At 41.3% G+C, this 15650-nt stretch overlaps 1 protein-coding gene across 1 annotated transcript in view; it reads left to right on the top strand.

Moving 5' to 3' along the window:
• Nucleotides 1-15650, top strand: part of Luc7l3 (LUC7-like 3 pre-mRNA splicing factor) — a 30363-nt gene that overhangs the window by 427 nt on the left and 14286 nt on the right. The window contains exons 2-6 of the mRNA XM_013036730.1: nucleotides 7787-7853; nucleotides 10260-10299; nucleotides 10463-10607; nucleotides 12685-12759; nucleotides 14845-14949. Of these exons, the coding sequence (XP_012892184.1) occupies nucleotides 7787-7853; nucleotides 10260-10299; nucleotides 10463-10607; nucleotides 12685-12759; nucleotides 14845-14949 (432 nt within the window). The remainder of the gene's footprint in view (nucleotides 1-7786; nucleotides 7854-10259; nucleotides 10300-10462; nucleotides 10608-12684; nucleotides 12760-14844; nucleotides 14950-15650) is intronic.

The following is a 15650-nucleotide window of genomic DNA, read 5'->3' as shown; positions in this document are numbered from 1 at the left end:
CGAGGAAGTCCAGCCCGGCCCGTGGCGGGGTGGAAAAGCACCTGGGTGAGGCGGGGCGACGCGGGAAAGGAAGGCTGGGCGCGTTTGGCGATCGCTGCTGTCGCCTGACGGAATGGAGAGAAGGGCACCGTCTTCCGTTATGTGGGTTCAGCGTCGTGATCTAGACAGACACCCGACCAGCTTAATGGGGGGGGGATAAGAGTGGCCGTCTCTGATTCCAGAGCGGCTCAGTTTTGGAGCTTGGGGGGGGCGGTAATTCGGTTTACAGACGTTTGACAGATAGGCGGTTGTCAAAGGCTTTCTCTTCTATCTCAGTTCAGTCGACCCTCTTTGCCCCCGACGTGGAAGAGCAAGAGCCCCCCACCCCCCCGTTTAGAGGTGAAGATTTGGGGGGCCTGGGGAGCATCTAACCCAAGTCCCTTGGAAAGAAATTAGCGAAACCAAACTTAATCTTCTGAAGTCCTGTTCACTTTCCACAATGCCCTGATGCTGGCTCTTTGCAAATACAGTTAGTGTGTTTCTGATATTTCTTTATCCAGTGTTAAATATCCAGTATGACCGTTTAGGGTTTGAGAACTTCAGTTTTACTTTTCACATAAAATCAAACATAATTTTAAAGCAGTTGCTGGCTAGGCTATGAGGAAAAAGTGCAACAGGCCGCTTTTTAAACTTTCAGCCCTGGGGTTTGAACTCAAAGATCTTCAGCTCGTAAGGCAGGCGCTCAAGCACTTCGAGCCGCTCCCACAGTTTTGTTTGTTTTTTTGGCACATGTCAGTCACTCTGAGCCTAGGATAGCCTGAAACTACTGTGAAGTCTAGGCAGGCCTGGAAACTCGAGATCCTCCTACCTCAGTCAGACTCCTTAGAGCTAGAATTCTAGGTGTGTGCCCCCATGTCCAGCTAACATTCAGGCATTATTAAATTAGGTGCTTGCATTTTTAAAACACAGTATTTGGATAGAATAAAGTTTGTCTTTTGCGATACAGGAAAATGGTGCTATTTTACATTTAAAAAATGTGTTTGGCTAAAGTTGTTTTGAGGTGTTTTAAAGAGTAATATAAAGTATTCTATAGTAGAATTTGTTATGCAAGGTATTTGTCAGATTCATTCACACTATTTGTTACAGATTTCAAGATGGGAATCTTGTGCCTGTACTGGGGACTTGAACTCAGAATGGGCAATCAATGTTCCTGAGCTTTTTATGTTTAAGGCTAGCACTACAACTTCAGCCACAGGTCTACTTTAGGCTTTTTTTTTTTAATGGTTAGAGATGACAGTCTCACCAACTCTTCTTCCAGGCAAGCTTTGAACCACAATCTTCAGGTCTCAGCCTTCTGTGTGACTACAATTACAGCTGTGAGCCACCACTCCCAACAAGATGTGAATCTTTAAAAAAACAAAAGTTATGTGGATTTTTTTTTTTAAACATTGGCCTCCATTTGTCACATTAAGAGTAAGATTTGCTGTGTTCGTGTTTGTTTTGGTCTTGGGGCTTGAACTCAGGGCTGGGCACTGTCTTTAAGCTTTTTTGCCCAAGACTAGCCACTTCCCTTTTCTAGGTGGTTAATTGGCCGTAAGAATCTCATGGAATGAATTGACTGTGAACAATCATCCTCAGAACTCAGCCTTCTGAGTAGTTAGCATGAGCCACCAGTGGCCCTGCTGCTATGCTAGTAATTGATCCTTTTTCCTTTCTAGACATATGTTATAATTAAGTAACTAAAAGGTTTTTTTTTAACCACATAACTTATTAACTTGTTTCTTTTCATCATTTAGTAACTTTCCAGCCTAAGCTTTACAAAAGTAGAAAACTACAGTTCAGCTGATACAAAATAGAGTGTTTGAGTATTTTGCATTAAAGAGAAAAACAATTGCCTTTCTCTGCCTCCTTGCCTTGCCTTTTGTTTTAGTGCTTTTTATTGATTTTTAACTTGGTGTTCATAGTTAAAATGTTAATGCCTTTAATGATAGATTGCACTTTATTCTAAATTCAAAGTTTCAAGTGATTTAACTGGCATTTCAAATTCATGTCTACAGGGGAAAGGGTGGTGATAATGACCCAGAACAAAACATACAGCCTATTCTAAATAGTGGGATTACTGTAGATAGTAAAAAAAATAGAGAAGAACTTGACACCGCTTCCAACTCATTTGCATATTATACTTTTGGTTTTTAATCTATCTGGAATTTTTCTTTGCCATACTGGCACTAGATGGGAAAAGCTCCTTAAGTTGAGCCAGGGTCATATTGTTTTGATTCCTTTCAAATAGGGATGAGAACATGCCCAAAGAAAAGAAGCAGTAGTATATTAAGCCAGTGATGGTGGTATCTCCCTGTAATGTAAGTAGTTAGGAAACTGAGGGACTTGATGTACAGTTACAGGCCAGCCTGAGCTACTTAGTGATCTTTCCTCAAAAAGTAAAAAATTCCATTTGTAGCCTAAAAAATAGACAGATTGCACCTGAGAAGTGAGACCCTATCTGAAAATAACTAGCAAAAAAAAAAAACACTACACACAAAAAAATCTGGAGATATAGCTCAGCAGTAGAGTGAGTACCTACTCAGCAAGTGTGAAGAAGCCCTGAGTTCAAATCTCAGTGCTGCCAAAAAAGGTTCAGATTTTTAACTGTATGTGACCATATCCAAATCAATGTTAACACATAGCCAAAGCATTTCCTTTATATCCCCTATCCCCTCCCATTATGTTGAACCATTTATTTTAACCCCAAGTGTTATTAGGTATCTTTAAAATAAAATGGCTTAAAAAAATAACTAGAGCTGGGCACCAGTGGCTCACACCTATAATCCTAGCTACTCTGGAGACTGAGGATCAGGGTTCAAAGCCAGCCCTGTCAGGAAAATCTGAGAGACTCTTATCTCCAATTAATCACCAGAAAACCGAAAGTTGTACTGTGGTTCAAGTGATGGAGCACTCCCCTTGAGCTCTTCAGAGCTCAGGGACAGCTCCCAGGCCCAGAGTTCAAGTCCCATGACCAACCACAAACAAAACATAACTAGAATACCTTTGTCACATTTCCTGAGTGGTTGCACTAGGAAAAATGTATGTGATTATATACCTCCTATATGGTATGTGATTAGACTTTAGACTTTCTGACTCCCACCCCCCACCCCATGTGAGAAGGTAACTTAGGTGGGGAAACTCCAGTATTCATTTAGTCAGTTTATTGCTCTTAGGAAACAATAGTGTAGATAGAGCACTTGGCCCTGGAAGCCATCAATATGGTTAAGAGTTATGAAGGAGGAAGTGGCACTGTGGCTCAAAGTGGTAGAGCACTAGCCTGGAACAGAAGGAGCTCAGGGACAGCACTAAAGCTCCAAGTTCAAACCCAAAGACCGACCCCTAACCAAAAAAAAATGTTATGAAGGAGCTGGGTGCTGGTGGCTCACACTTGGAATCCTACCTAATCAGGATGCTGAGATTTGAGGACTACTACGTACGGTTCAGAGCCATCTTGGGCAGAAGAGTCCATGAGACTCTTATCTCCCAATTAACTATCCCCAAACTGGAAGTGGAGCTGTGGCTCAAAAGTGGTAGAGTGCTGGCCAAGTTATGAAGGAGTAAGTACATTTAACACAATCATGCTCTTGGGCGCTGAGAACCCACAGGAGGGGCACCTAACTCAGATTGGAATACCCAGTAAGGGCTTTTCACACAGAGACCCTTAAATATTTAGGACCTAAAGAATTTTTTTAAAAAATCATTAAGATGTTCTTGGTATGCTTTACAGATTGGAAGACATAGATGACCTGGGCTAGTGATTATGTTTAAAGTAGGTGTGTGTAGAGTGGGGAGGACAACTATTTTTGTTACAAGTGTCAATCCACATTTCCCCAAATATTTGTATTTAACACAGCCCAACCTATGTCTTTCTTACAATAAATAATATTGTCTACTTTAACGATTGACTCCATGGAAGTATTTGGCAATTAGTATTTATTTTGTGTCTTCTGCATTTTGAATTGTTAGGGTTTTATTATTGTTGTTGGTCATGGGGCTTCAACTCAGGGCCTGGACACTGTCCCTGAGCTTTTTTGCTCAAGGGTGTTGAGCCACAGTTCCACTTCCAGTTTTTAGGTAATTAATTGGAGATACCCAGCCTTTTCTGCCCAGACTGGCTTCAAACTTCAATCCTCATTTCAGCCTCCTGAGTAACTTAGAGGGGCCTGGCAAGTTTTATTTTTTTTAACAAAAGTAAACTTGCTTACTACAACAATACTTAAATTTAGTACAGAAGTAAACTGTAAGGTTGTTTTCTTCCCCTCTCTTATTGCCAAGTCTTCCCCCCAAATAATTTAAAATGCTGCTATTTCTGGACTTTTAATTTGGACAGTCTTGTTGATACATATGGATCTACCTTGTTTGTTTCCTGTTAGATATGTAGATTATATCTAATTCTTTTGTATTACCAACTAAATGACAAGTATGCATGAGCTCACACGCATACATGTGCATATTTGAGCCACTTGTAAGATAATGGCTAAGTTAAAGAAATGCTAACTTTACATTTGGGTGTGTGCTACTAGATTTTCCCTCAGTCTTGTAGTATTGTTTGCAATATCATTTTCTCATCACTATAATGCTAGATGTTTCAATTTCTTTTCCTTTTTTTTTTTTTTTTTTGCAGTTGTGGGGCTTGAACTCAGGTCCTGGGTGTTGTCCCTGAGCTTCTTTGTACTCAAGTCTAGTGCTCTACCACTTGAGACACAATGCAACTTGGTTTTTGAGTCTCACAGGGACTTTTCTGTCTGGGCTTCGAACCATGATCATCTTTAGATTTCAGCCACCTGATTAGCTAGGATTACAGGCATGAGCCACCTGCGCCCCACTAACAATTTCATTTTAGGGTGACAGAAACTTGCTAATAAAAATTTCAAGTCAACTCCTCCCTTTTGTTGCTCAGGGCTAGTGCTCTGCCACTTGAGCCACAGCTTCACTTCTGGCTTTTTTTCACTTCTGGAGACTGAGAGTTAAACTGAGCACATTCCTGTCCAGGCTGGCTTTGAACCTCAGCTCTCAGCCTCCTGAGCAGCATTACAGGTGTGGGCCACCACAGCTGGGCCACCAAGCATCCCTTTCTAAAACTACTTAAAGATAATTTTTTTTGTGGGTTGGGCTTGAACTCTGGGCCTGGGTGCTGTCTCTCAGTTCTTCAGCTTAAAGGCGAAAGCTGTACCACTTGAGCCATAGCACCACTTCTGTTTTTTTGATGGTTAATTGCAGATAAGAGTCTGACTTTCCATCTGGCTTTGAACTGTGATTCTCAGATCTCAGCCTCCTGAGTAGCTAAGATTACAGGTGTAAGCCACTGGCACCTAGCTAAAGGTAATATTTTAAAAAATTATAAGGGCTGGGAAGGTGGCTTAGTGGTAGAGTGCTTGCCTTGCATGTATGAAGCTCTGGTTTGGTTCCTTTATACCACATACACAGAAAAAGCCGGAAGCTGTGGCTCAAGTGGTAGAGTGCTAGCCTTGAGCACAGAGAGGCTCAGGGTCAGTGCCCAGCCCCTGAGTTCAAGCCCTAGGACTGGCCAAAAAATTTATTTATAAATGTATATGTATATGAAATTTTTTTTTTTTGGGCCCGGTCATGGGGCCTGAACTCTGGGCCTGGGCGCTGTCCCTCAGCTCTTCAGCTCAAGGCTAGCGCTCTACCACTTGAGCCACAGCGCCACTTCCGGCTTTTATCTTTTTGCTTATGTGGTGCTGAGGAATCGAACCCAGGGCCTTGAGCATGCAAGGCAAGTGCTCTACCACTGAGCCACCTTCCCAGCCCCGTATATGAAAATTTTAAGTAAAATCTCTTCCTTCCTCCTTTACCCTTCCCCTTAAAGAAAACATAAAAAACATAGAATAAAATGAAGTTTTCAAGTCAAACCTCCCCTTCCCATCTTGAAAGCAAGGTTGACTTTTCACCACCTAAGCTATATCTCCAGTTTCAGCTTTTTTTTTTTTTTGGTTGGTCGTGGGGCCTGAACCCTGGACCTGGGTGCTGCCCCTCAGATCTTCAGCTGAAGGTTAGTACTCTACCACTTGAGAGTCAGCCCCACTTCTGGCTTTTTCTGCTTATGTGGTGCTGAGGAATCGAACCCAGGGCCTCAGGCATGCAAGGCAAGCGCTCTACCACTGAGCCACCTTCCCAGCCCCTGCAGCTTATTTTTTTTGCTGGTTAATTGGAGATATGAGTCTCAAGGATTTGTCTGCCTTGGACTGGATTTGAACCTCAATCCTCATACTTTAGCCACTTGAGTAGCCATGAGCCACCAGTGTCTAGCCGATAAATGAATCTTTAGATAAGCATTGTAACATTCTTCTAGAGATAGCTTAAGGTACTACACTGCTTTGAGTAATAAAGCCTTTGAGACATTCATATTTAGCATTCAATTCTAAGTGTCTAGGGGAAAAAACACTCGTTTTAATTTTTTTGTGGTGTTGAATATTGAGCCCAGAACTTTGTATATGCTGTGCAAATATTATACTTACCTGAGCCACATCCACAGCCTTTTCATTATTTCATATGTCATGGTTTTTTTGTTTTGTTTTTATCAGTATTGGGGATTTGAACTCAGGGCCTTGTGTTTGCTTAATTTGCTCACCTGGCCTCCAGCTTGGCTCTTGTTATTGTGGAGATGAGAGTCTCTGGGACTTTTTTCCCTAGAGAAAAGTGATCCTCAGATATCACCCTCCTCAGTAGCATTATCACTAGCATCTGACATCAGATGATAATTTTGCATTGGTAATCCATATAGTGACAGTGAACTTTTTTGTGACAGAAAGGCAGTATCTTAGAATTTTATTACTATGACTTGGTTTGTAATATTACAGAATTAGATATGAGGTACAGTGGTACTAAAAAAACTAGGACGAAGGCTGGGAAGGTGGCTAAGTGGTAGAGTGCTTGCCTTGCATGCATGAGGTCCTGGGTTCAATTCCTCAGCACCACATAAGCAGAAAAGGCTGGAAGTGGCACTGTGGCTCAAGTGGTAGAGTGCTGGCCTTGAGCTGAAAAGCTGAGGGACAGCGCCCAGGCCCAGAGTTCAGGCCCCATGACCGAAAAAAAAAAAAAAAAAACTAGGATGAAGAGAAAATACATTGTGTACCTTTATTGAAATAAATACATAAATAACAGTAAAAGAGCTGAGTTTTTTGAAGAAATTACATTTATGTATATATATATATATATTTTTTTTTTTTTGCTGTATTAGGGTTGATGCTCTGCCACTTTAGTTATGCCCCAGCTCTAGTGTAAAGTTTGTTTTGTGTGTGTGCACGTGCTGGTACTGGTACTCAAATTTGGGGCCTGGGTGCTGTCCCTGAACTTTTTTGCTCAAGGCTATCTTCCCTTCTAGCTTTTTTAGTTAATTGGAGATAAGAGTCTCATGGACATTTCCACCTATGCTGGCATTGAACTATGGTCCTCAGATCTTTTGAGTAACTAGGATTATGGACATGAGCTGCCAGTGCCCACAGTAGTATAGGTTTTTTTAATATAAAAATCGCTGTTTATTCTGAGAAGTCTTCCTAAATTTGCTCGCTATTATGGAGCCAGAAAACAGTTAAAAAGTAGACAGTAATTCTGTCAGTCTTGAGTATCTTTTCTTTCTTGAAATTTAGAAATGTGGAAGACTATTAAGGTTCAACAAGTGAGATTGTTATATTTGATTGAAATATGAGTATATCAAGAAATACAATAGTTTCTGGACCCTTTTCTAATAAAATTTTGAAGTAGCAATTTTTAAAAGTTAAGTACTTTCTTTTCCATCCACTAGGTTTGTAAATATTATCTCTGTGGTTTTTGTCCTGCGGAATTGTTCACAAATACTCGCTCTGATCTTGGTAAGTGAATTTTCTTTGCAACTTTTATGAAATTGGTGATTTAATGTTTCTTGGTTGGGCTGAGTGGTACATACCTGTAATCCCAGCACTGGGTAAGCTGAGACAGGATGAGCCTAGGATGCGGATTACTAATTTCTTACTTGAAGTTCTTGAATGTGTTAATTGTATCAGTCTAATTTTAGCCTAATTAAACACATGTCTTATTTCTACTTCTTCCTAAAAGCCCACTAACGTTTTGTCCGTCATGGGGCTTGAACTCAGGGCCTGGGTGCTGTCCCTGAGTTTTTGTGCTCAAGGCAAGTGTTCTATCACTTTGAGCCACCACAGCTTCACTTGTATTTTCTGGTGGTTAATTGGAGATAAGAGTCTCAAAAGACTTTCTTGCCCAGGCCAACTTTGAACTGTGATCCTCAGATCTCAGCCTCCTGAGAAGCTAGGATTGATTACAGGTGTAAACCACCAGCACTAGATTAGTTCAGGGATTTTTCTTTGATGTTGTTACAAAGGTGATGTACAAAGGGGTTACAGTTACATAAGCCAGGTAAAGAGCACATTTCTTTTTGGCCTATGTCACCCCTTCTGTCCCTCAGTTCAGAGATTTTCAACTTTGACAATGCTGACATTTTGAAGTAGTTTTCACTGACTTTCCCATGCATTGTAGGAGTCTAGCAGAATCCCTAGCTTGTACCCAAGATAACCAAATTTGTCTTCAGACAATTCTAAATGTCCTCTGGGGACAAAATTGCTCCCCAGTAGAGCGCTACTAGTGGTAAGTAGTCCCTTGCACCTGTTGATCCTACCTCTCCTACCCCAACACCCCAGGAAGAAAGAGGGTTATTTTCTGCAAGAATAGAACTAAACTCTAGTCATGTAAAACAAAAAATACAGCACACAGTTGACTTGTTCTCTCAAGTGTGGTACATAACTTGTATTCTAGATACATCACAGTGTTTGCCTTAGAGTATCGAGGAGCACATTAGGGCTGGAAGAGTCAAGATCTTCTTGAAATTCCATATAGCACAGGTCAGTAGTGAGTAAAATGAGGTTGTAAGAGATTAAATGAGTCCTTTATAAGTGGGATTCTCCTGCCCTATAGAAGGATATAGCTAGATACTTTTCCTCAGAAGAGAAAGGATTTCTTTCTTGGGAAAGTTAACGCTTTTAGAGAAGGTAGTCTCTTTGAGTATGGACTCTGGGAATCTCCTAAAAGAAAGTCTGAGTGTCTGATATTCATTTGGAAATGCCCTTTAAGGACAAACCTTGCCTAGCCAAACCAACTTCCAGCCATATTTTTTAATTAACAAAATCAGTCACTTGCCAGGGAGTACTATTCAGACATTTCAAGAAAGCATTCAACATAATAGATTAATTAACAAAACCAAGAGACAGGGGTGTGTAGTAGAATAAGTGATAATGGTGCCATGCATGTTCTCTAATTTTTATTCTTTATTTTTTGGTTGAGGTGGAGGTCTTGCTAACTTTTTGTCCAGGCTGGTTTTGAACCACTATCTTCCTTATCTCCATGTCCCTAGTTAAGTAGCAGAAGTTACAGGCTTCAGATTCCATTCTGGCCTTAACATCCTAGATTCAAATAAGACAAATGGCTAATCTAATAGAACTAATTACTCTACTGTGGGTTTTTTTGTTTAATTTTAGTAGTTTTATTGGAGATAAAAGTCTTACAGACTTTCCTGCCTTGGGTTGCTTTTGAGCCATAATCCTCGGATCTCAGCCTCCTGAGTAGCTAGGATTACAGATGTGAGCCATCCGGTCCCGGCCTCTGCTGTATTTTAATACTCAAGGTAAATTAGTATTGAGTGAGTTTTCATTGGCTGAGTTCAAATGTTTGAGAAACAAGTAGAAATACAGAAAACAAACAAAAAAAAATCCAAGAGAACTCTTACCAAGCATATTTCTTAAGCACATTTTGTTTGATTCTACAGAGAATACTATTTGTGTGGTCAAAAAATAAACACTAAGAGCTGTTTAGCTTAAATATGTAAGATTGGTAAATTAAGTTGGGCACCAGAGGCTGAGATCTGAGCATTGCAGTTCAAAGCCAGTTCAGGCAGGAAAGTCCATGAGACTCTTATCTCCAATTAGCCACCCCTCCTCCTGAAAGAGGAGTGTAGTTCAAATGGTAGAGTGCTAGCCTTGAGCACAAAAGTGTAGGGACAGTGCCCAGACCCTGAGGTCAAGCCCCAGGACTAGCACCAAAAAAAAAGATTGGTAAGTTAAAAAAGCAAAGTAGTCATAACATTTATAAATTTAGAGGTAAAAGATCCATAAGACAGCTAAAAGTTGGAATTGGCTGTTTTGGAGATAGGAAGCTATTAGGTGTATGACAAGTAAAGTTTGTTAAATGTCACATAAACACTTTTTTTCCTTTTTCTCTCCCTTTCTCAGGTCCATGTGAAAAAATTCATGATGAAAATCTACGAAAACAGTAAGTTGTACTTTTTTGGTTTTCTCTTTGGCGGCATATGAGAGACAACCAGAAATTCACTTCATATATTCCTGGTTACTCTTCGTCTTAAATACAAAGTCCTTGAAACAAGTTAATATACAATATATGACGTAGTGAATAAATGTTTATTTTGTTTTATCAGGTATGAGAAGAGTTCTCGTTTTATGAAAGTTGGCTACGAGAGAGATTTTTTGCGATACTTACAGAGCTTACTTGCAGAGGTAGAACGTAGAATCAGACGAGGCCATGCTCGTTTGGCATTATCTCAAAACCAGCAATCCTCCGGAGTAAGTATGAAATGAGTACAATCTTTGTAAAGGATCCTTGTTCTCTGAAGATCTAGAGACCTAATGTTTGAAACTTGTCTTTTGAAGCTATACCCCTCACCTCCTTTAGTCCTAATCTGGTCCCTCCCTTCTTCCCCTACCCCCTATCTCCCTTCCGTTGTGCTCTGGGGATCAAACTTAGGGCCTTGTGCATGCTGGGCATCATTCTGTCATTCAACTACATTCCCAACAATCTGGGCACTCTTTTAGCAAGGAAACCAGTACAGGTGGGTTATCCTTGTTGCCTTCTACAGAATAAACTATTCAGCTCTATGAGGAAGGGAGTAGGATGTGGAAAGAGGCCAGGGGTATCTAAAGAAAATTCCTCTCCATGGAGAGCACAATTGGAAAAGACAGTTCCCTTGACAAATGACCTTTGTACTGGAAACCAAGCCAAAGAAGCTAAGTCTGGCAAAAACCAGGGAAACCATTCCAGAAAGGGGACATGAAACAGAGACTGTTGAAAAAGGAAAGAAGGGTTACATCTTACACAGAACCACAGCAAAACTGAGGTACTCTATCAGGAAGTAGGGCCCTCTGAATTTCATCTTTTTAAGACAGGATCTTGCCATTTAGACCCACCTGTCCTTGAACTGGTGATCCTCCTGTCTCATTCTCCTGAGTGCTGAGATTATAGGTGTGCCACCAATGCCACTTTGAATTACATTTCTTGAGAGCTGGCTCTAGCTGCGGAATGGTTAGTGGTTTTGAAGGGCTCACTGAAAGAAGCAAGTCAGATATTTGGAAGCTTTTGTAGTGATTCAGACAAGAAATGTCAGTTTGGATGAAGACTATAGAAAAAACAGGACTTGGGGATTGAAGTTGGGTGACCAGGGAATGGAGAAATTCATGTACTTGTGTAGATCTTAGCTTAATACCATCTGTTGGACTGGGAAGGTGGCTCAGTGGTAGAGCACTTGCTTGCCTTGCATGCATGAGGCCCTGGGTTTGATTCCTCAGCACCACATAAGCAAAAAAGAAAAAAACCGGAAGTGGCGCTGTGGCTCAAGTGGTAGAGTGCTAGCCTTGAGCTGAAGAGCTGAGGGACAGCGTCCAGGCCCAGAGTTCAGGCCCCACGACCGGACCAAAAACAAAAACCATCTGTTAACTGCAGAATTAATGGAGATGAGCGAGCTAGAGAAAATTTTGTGCTAACAGTTTCTATCCTGGGTGACACTAGGTCTCAGATACATTTATGTATTTATGGAGGTAGTAGGGTTTAAATTTTAAGCTTTAGGTAGTCTGCCTTAGATTCCTAGCCCTTTTTGAGTCTGGAGTTCATTTTCAGCTTTCATTAGTAAAATGTTGATTTTACTAACCATGAGCTTTTCCTGAAATATAAGTAACGGACAAAATATGTAACTGATGGACAGACTTTTTTTTTCCTTTCTTACTACCTAGTGAGACGATGTTAGACCACATTTCACTATGTAGTAAGGACTGGCCTAGAACTCAAGATCCTCTTGCCTCCTTATCCTGAGTGCTGCAATTACTGGAATGAGCTACTTTCTGGGTGTGGCAAAGTATGCTAATAATCCCAGCAGGCTGAGGCAGGGAAATCTTGAGTTTGACTACTCTGGGCTACATAGCCAGTTCTATCTCAAAAGCCTTTTTTCTTTTTTCTTTCTTTCTTTTTTGTTTCTTCCTGGTCCTGGGGTTTGAACTCAGGGCCTGGTCTGGCCTCTGTCCCTGAGCCTCTCTATGCTCAAGGCTAGCCCTCTACTACTTGAGTCACATTGCCACTTGCGGCTTTTCTGAGTAGTTTATTGGAGATAAGAGTCTCACGGATTTTACTGCCTGGGCTGGCTTTGAACCATGATCCTCAGATCTCAGCCTTCTCCTGAGTAGCTAGGATTACAGGCATGAGCCACTGGCACCCTGCTTCAAAAGCTTTCCTTGTCAGTACTTGGGATTGAACCCAAAGCCTTGTATGTGCTAAGCAAGTGCTTTACCACTTAGCTATACCTTTATCACTGAGCTTGAATGTTATCTTTGCTTTACTTATTGATAATATAATAAATTTTATTTTCTTTAACAGGCTGCTGGCCCAACAGGCAAAAATGAGGAGAAAATTCAGGTTCTAACAGACAAAATTGATGTGCTTCTACAGCAGGTGAGGATTATATGCATTAATGTAAAAAAATAATTGAGAAAAACACTTTCTCAATAATTAAATTGAAAAGATTTAACATTAGTAGTCAGGGATATACAAATGAAAGCCATAATGCCAGCAGGGAAAGATAGTACATGATCGTAATCTCAGCACTGAGAAGGTTGAAATCTGTTGGAGTTCAAAACCAGTTGGAGCTAAGTAGCAAGACTATAATAACATCTGTTTGAATGGCCCAAATGAAAAAGACTGGCCATACCAAGTGCTGACAAGGATTCATCAACTGGAAACCTCAAACACTGCTGGTGGGGTGTAAAAAACAGATCAGCACTTTGGGAAAGATTTTATCTGTTTTTGTTGTTGTTTGTTTGTTTGGTTTTTGTTTTTGTTTTGCCAGTCCTGGAGCTTGAACTCAGGGCCTGGGCGCTGTTCCTGAGCTTCTTTTGCTTAAGGCTAGCACTTACCACTTGAGCCACAGTGCCACTTTTGGCTTTTTCTGTGATTGTAGTACTAAGGAATCGAACCCAGGGCCTCATGCATGCTTGGCAAGCACTCTACCACTAAGTCACATTCCCAGTTCTTAGTCTGTTTCTTAAAAGGTAGAAATGCCAGGTGTCAGTGGCTCAGGCTTGTAATCCTGGCTACTCAGAAGGCTGAGATTGGAGGATGATGGTTCAGAACCAACCTGGGCAGGAACCTGAAACTCATATCTATAACTACCAAAATAGTTGAAAGTAGAACTATGGTTCAAGTGGTAGAGTGCTACCCTTGAGCAAAAAAAAGCTCAGGTACAACACTCAGGCTCTATACTTAAGCCCTAGGATACCCCTCCCCCCCAAAAAAATAAAAGCAGCCAGCAAATAAATAATAAGTAAATAAATAAAAAGCGAGTCAGTGCTGGTGACTCATGCTTGTAATCCTAGCTACTCAGAAGAAGTGCTAGCCTTGAGCTGAAGAGCTGAGGGACAGCATCCAGGCCCAGAGTTCAGGCCCCATGACGGGACCCCCCAAAAAAAAAAGGTTAGAAGTGCACTATGAGCCATTCCTCTCTTATGTACCCAAGAAAAGTGAAAATATATCCACTTAGTGACATTTACAGATTATTTGTAATGTCCTCCCCTAAAATAGTAATAATTCAGATGCCCAGTAATAGGTAAATGAATAATTAATTTGTGGTGTAGCTATAGAATGGAATACTAGCTGGGTACTGGTGGCTCATGCCTGTAATCCTCTCTCCTGAGGGTTAGATCTGAGGATCTCCATTCAAAGCCAGCCCGGGCAGAAAAGTCCATGAGACTATTCAGAAAAAGCTGGAAGTGGTGCTGTAGTTCAAGTGGAAGAGCACTAGCTTTGAGCACAAAGAGGCTTAGTGACAGCACCCAGTTCAAGCTGGCATTGGGGGGAAGGGGAGGGCGGCAATGGAATACTAGTTAATAATAAAGAGGAATTATCTACATTAACTGTGGAAGGAATCTTAGTTTGACTGAAAGAAGCCAGACCAAAAAGAACATTATGTATTCAGCTAAATCCAAACTAAATTCTGTAGTGATAAAGCCAAATCAGTGGTTTCTAGGGCACATATATGGGATTGAGTTTGCAGGAAGAACAAAGTGGTATGTAAGGAAAGCTTTTTTTGGGGGGGTGAGGGGGACGGAGTCTGTCATGGGGCTTTGAATTCAGGGCTTGGGCACTATCTCTGAGCTTTTTTTGCTCAAGGCTGTCACTACCACTTTGAACCACAGCACCACTTTAGTTTTCTTGTGGTTAATGGACTTTCCTGCCTGGGTGGCTTTGAACCTCTATTCTTAGATCTCAGTCTCCTGAGTAGTTAGTGCTCTGGCTGAGGATAGCTTTTGTCGGGTGGATGTGTTCATTATCTAGATGGTGCTGATGATTTCGTGTATGTATTGCATATGTCCACACTAATCAAATTGCACATCATTTTGTTGCATGTTATGAAAGCTGTAAAAAGTCACAAGGAATAAATCCAAACAAGTTTCAGAAAACGAAATCACTAAATGCTAATGAGATGTAGAGGAAAACAGTTTGATTAGGAAAGAATTTTAACTATTTTTTATTCTTTCATAGATTGAGGAATTGGGATCTGAAGGAAAGGTAGAAGAAGCCCAGGGAATGATGAAATTAGTTGAACAGTTAAAAGAAGAGAGAGAATTACTTAGATCCACAACCTCGGTAAGTAATAAACTTTTACAGTTATTTAGCTTGTTTATTGTGAATTAGTTGGGATTTAATGTTCTGAATTAAAAATCATCAAAACATTTATTTTTGGTCCAAGACTCTGGGGTTCAAACTTGCTACCCAATGCTTTTCCTCATTGGCTTGCAGCCTACCACTTGAGCCATGCCTCTATTTTTTTTTTCTGTTGGTCGTGGGGCTTGAACTCTGGGGCCTGGGTGCTGTCCCTGAGCTCTTCAGCTCAGGGTGAATGCTCTACCACTTGAGCCACAGCGCCACTTCTGGTTTTGGCTAATTGAAGATAAGAGTGTCACGGACTTTCCTGCCTGGGCTGGCTTTGAACTGTGATCCTCAGGCCTCCTGAGTAGCTAGGATTATAGGTGTGAGCCTCCATTTTTTTTTTTTTTTGGTCAGTTGTGGGGCCTTTAAGCTGGGCCTGGGCGCTATCCCTCAGCTCTTCAGCTGAAGGCTAGCACTCTACCACTTGAGCCACAGCGCCACTTCCGGCTTTTTCTGCTTATGTGGTGCTGAGGAATCGAACCCAGGGCCTCATGCATGTAAGGCAAGCACTCCACCACTGAGCCACCTTCCCAGCCCATACCTCCATTTTTTTTTTTGTCGGTTGTGGGGCTTGAACTCTGGGCCTGGGCGCTGTCCCTCAGCTCTTCAGCTCAAGGCAAGCGCTCTACCACTTGAGC

This window comes from Dipodomys ordii, unplaced genomic scaffold (genome assembly GCF_000151885.1).
Source record: "Dipodomys ordii isolate 6190 unplaced genomic scaffold, Dord_2.0 Scaffold7, whole genome shotgun sequence".
Classification (NCBI taxonomy): domain Eukaryota; kingdom Metazoa; phylum Chordata; class Mammalia; order Rodentia; family Heteromyidae; genus Dipodomys; species Dipodomys ordii.
Note: the sequence above shows the minus strand (reverse complement) of the source record. Positions and strands in the feature narration are given on the sequence as shown.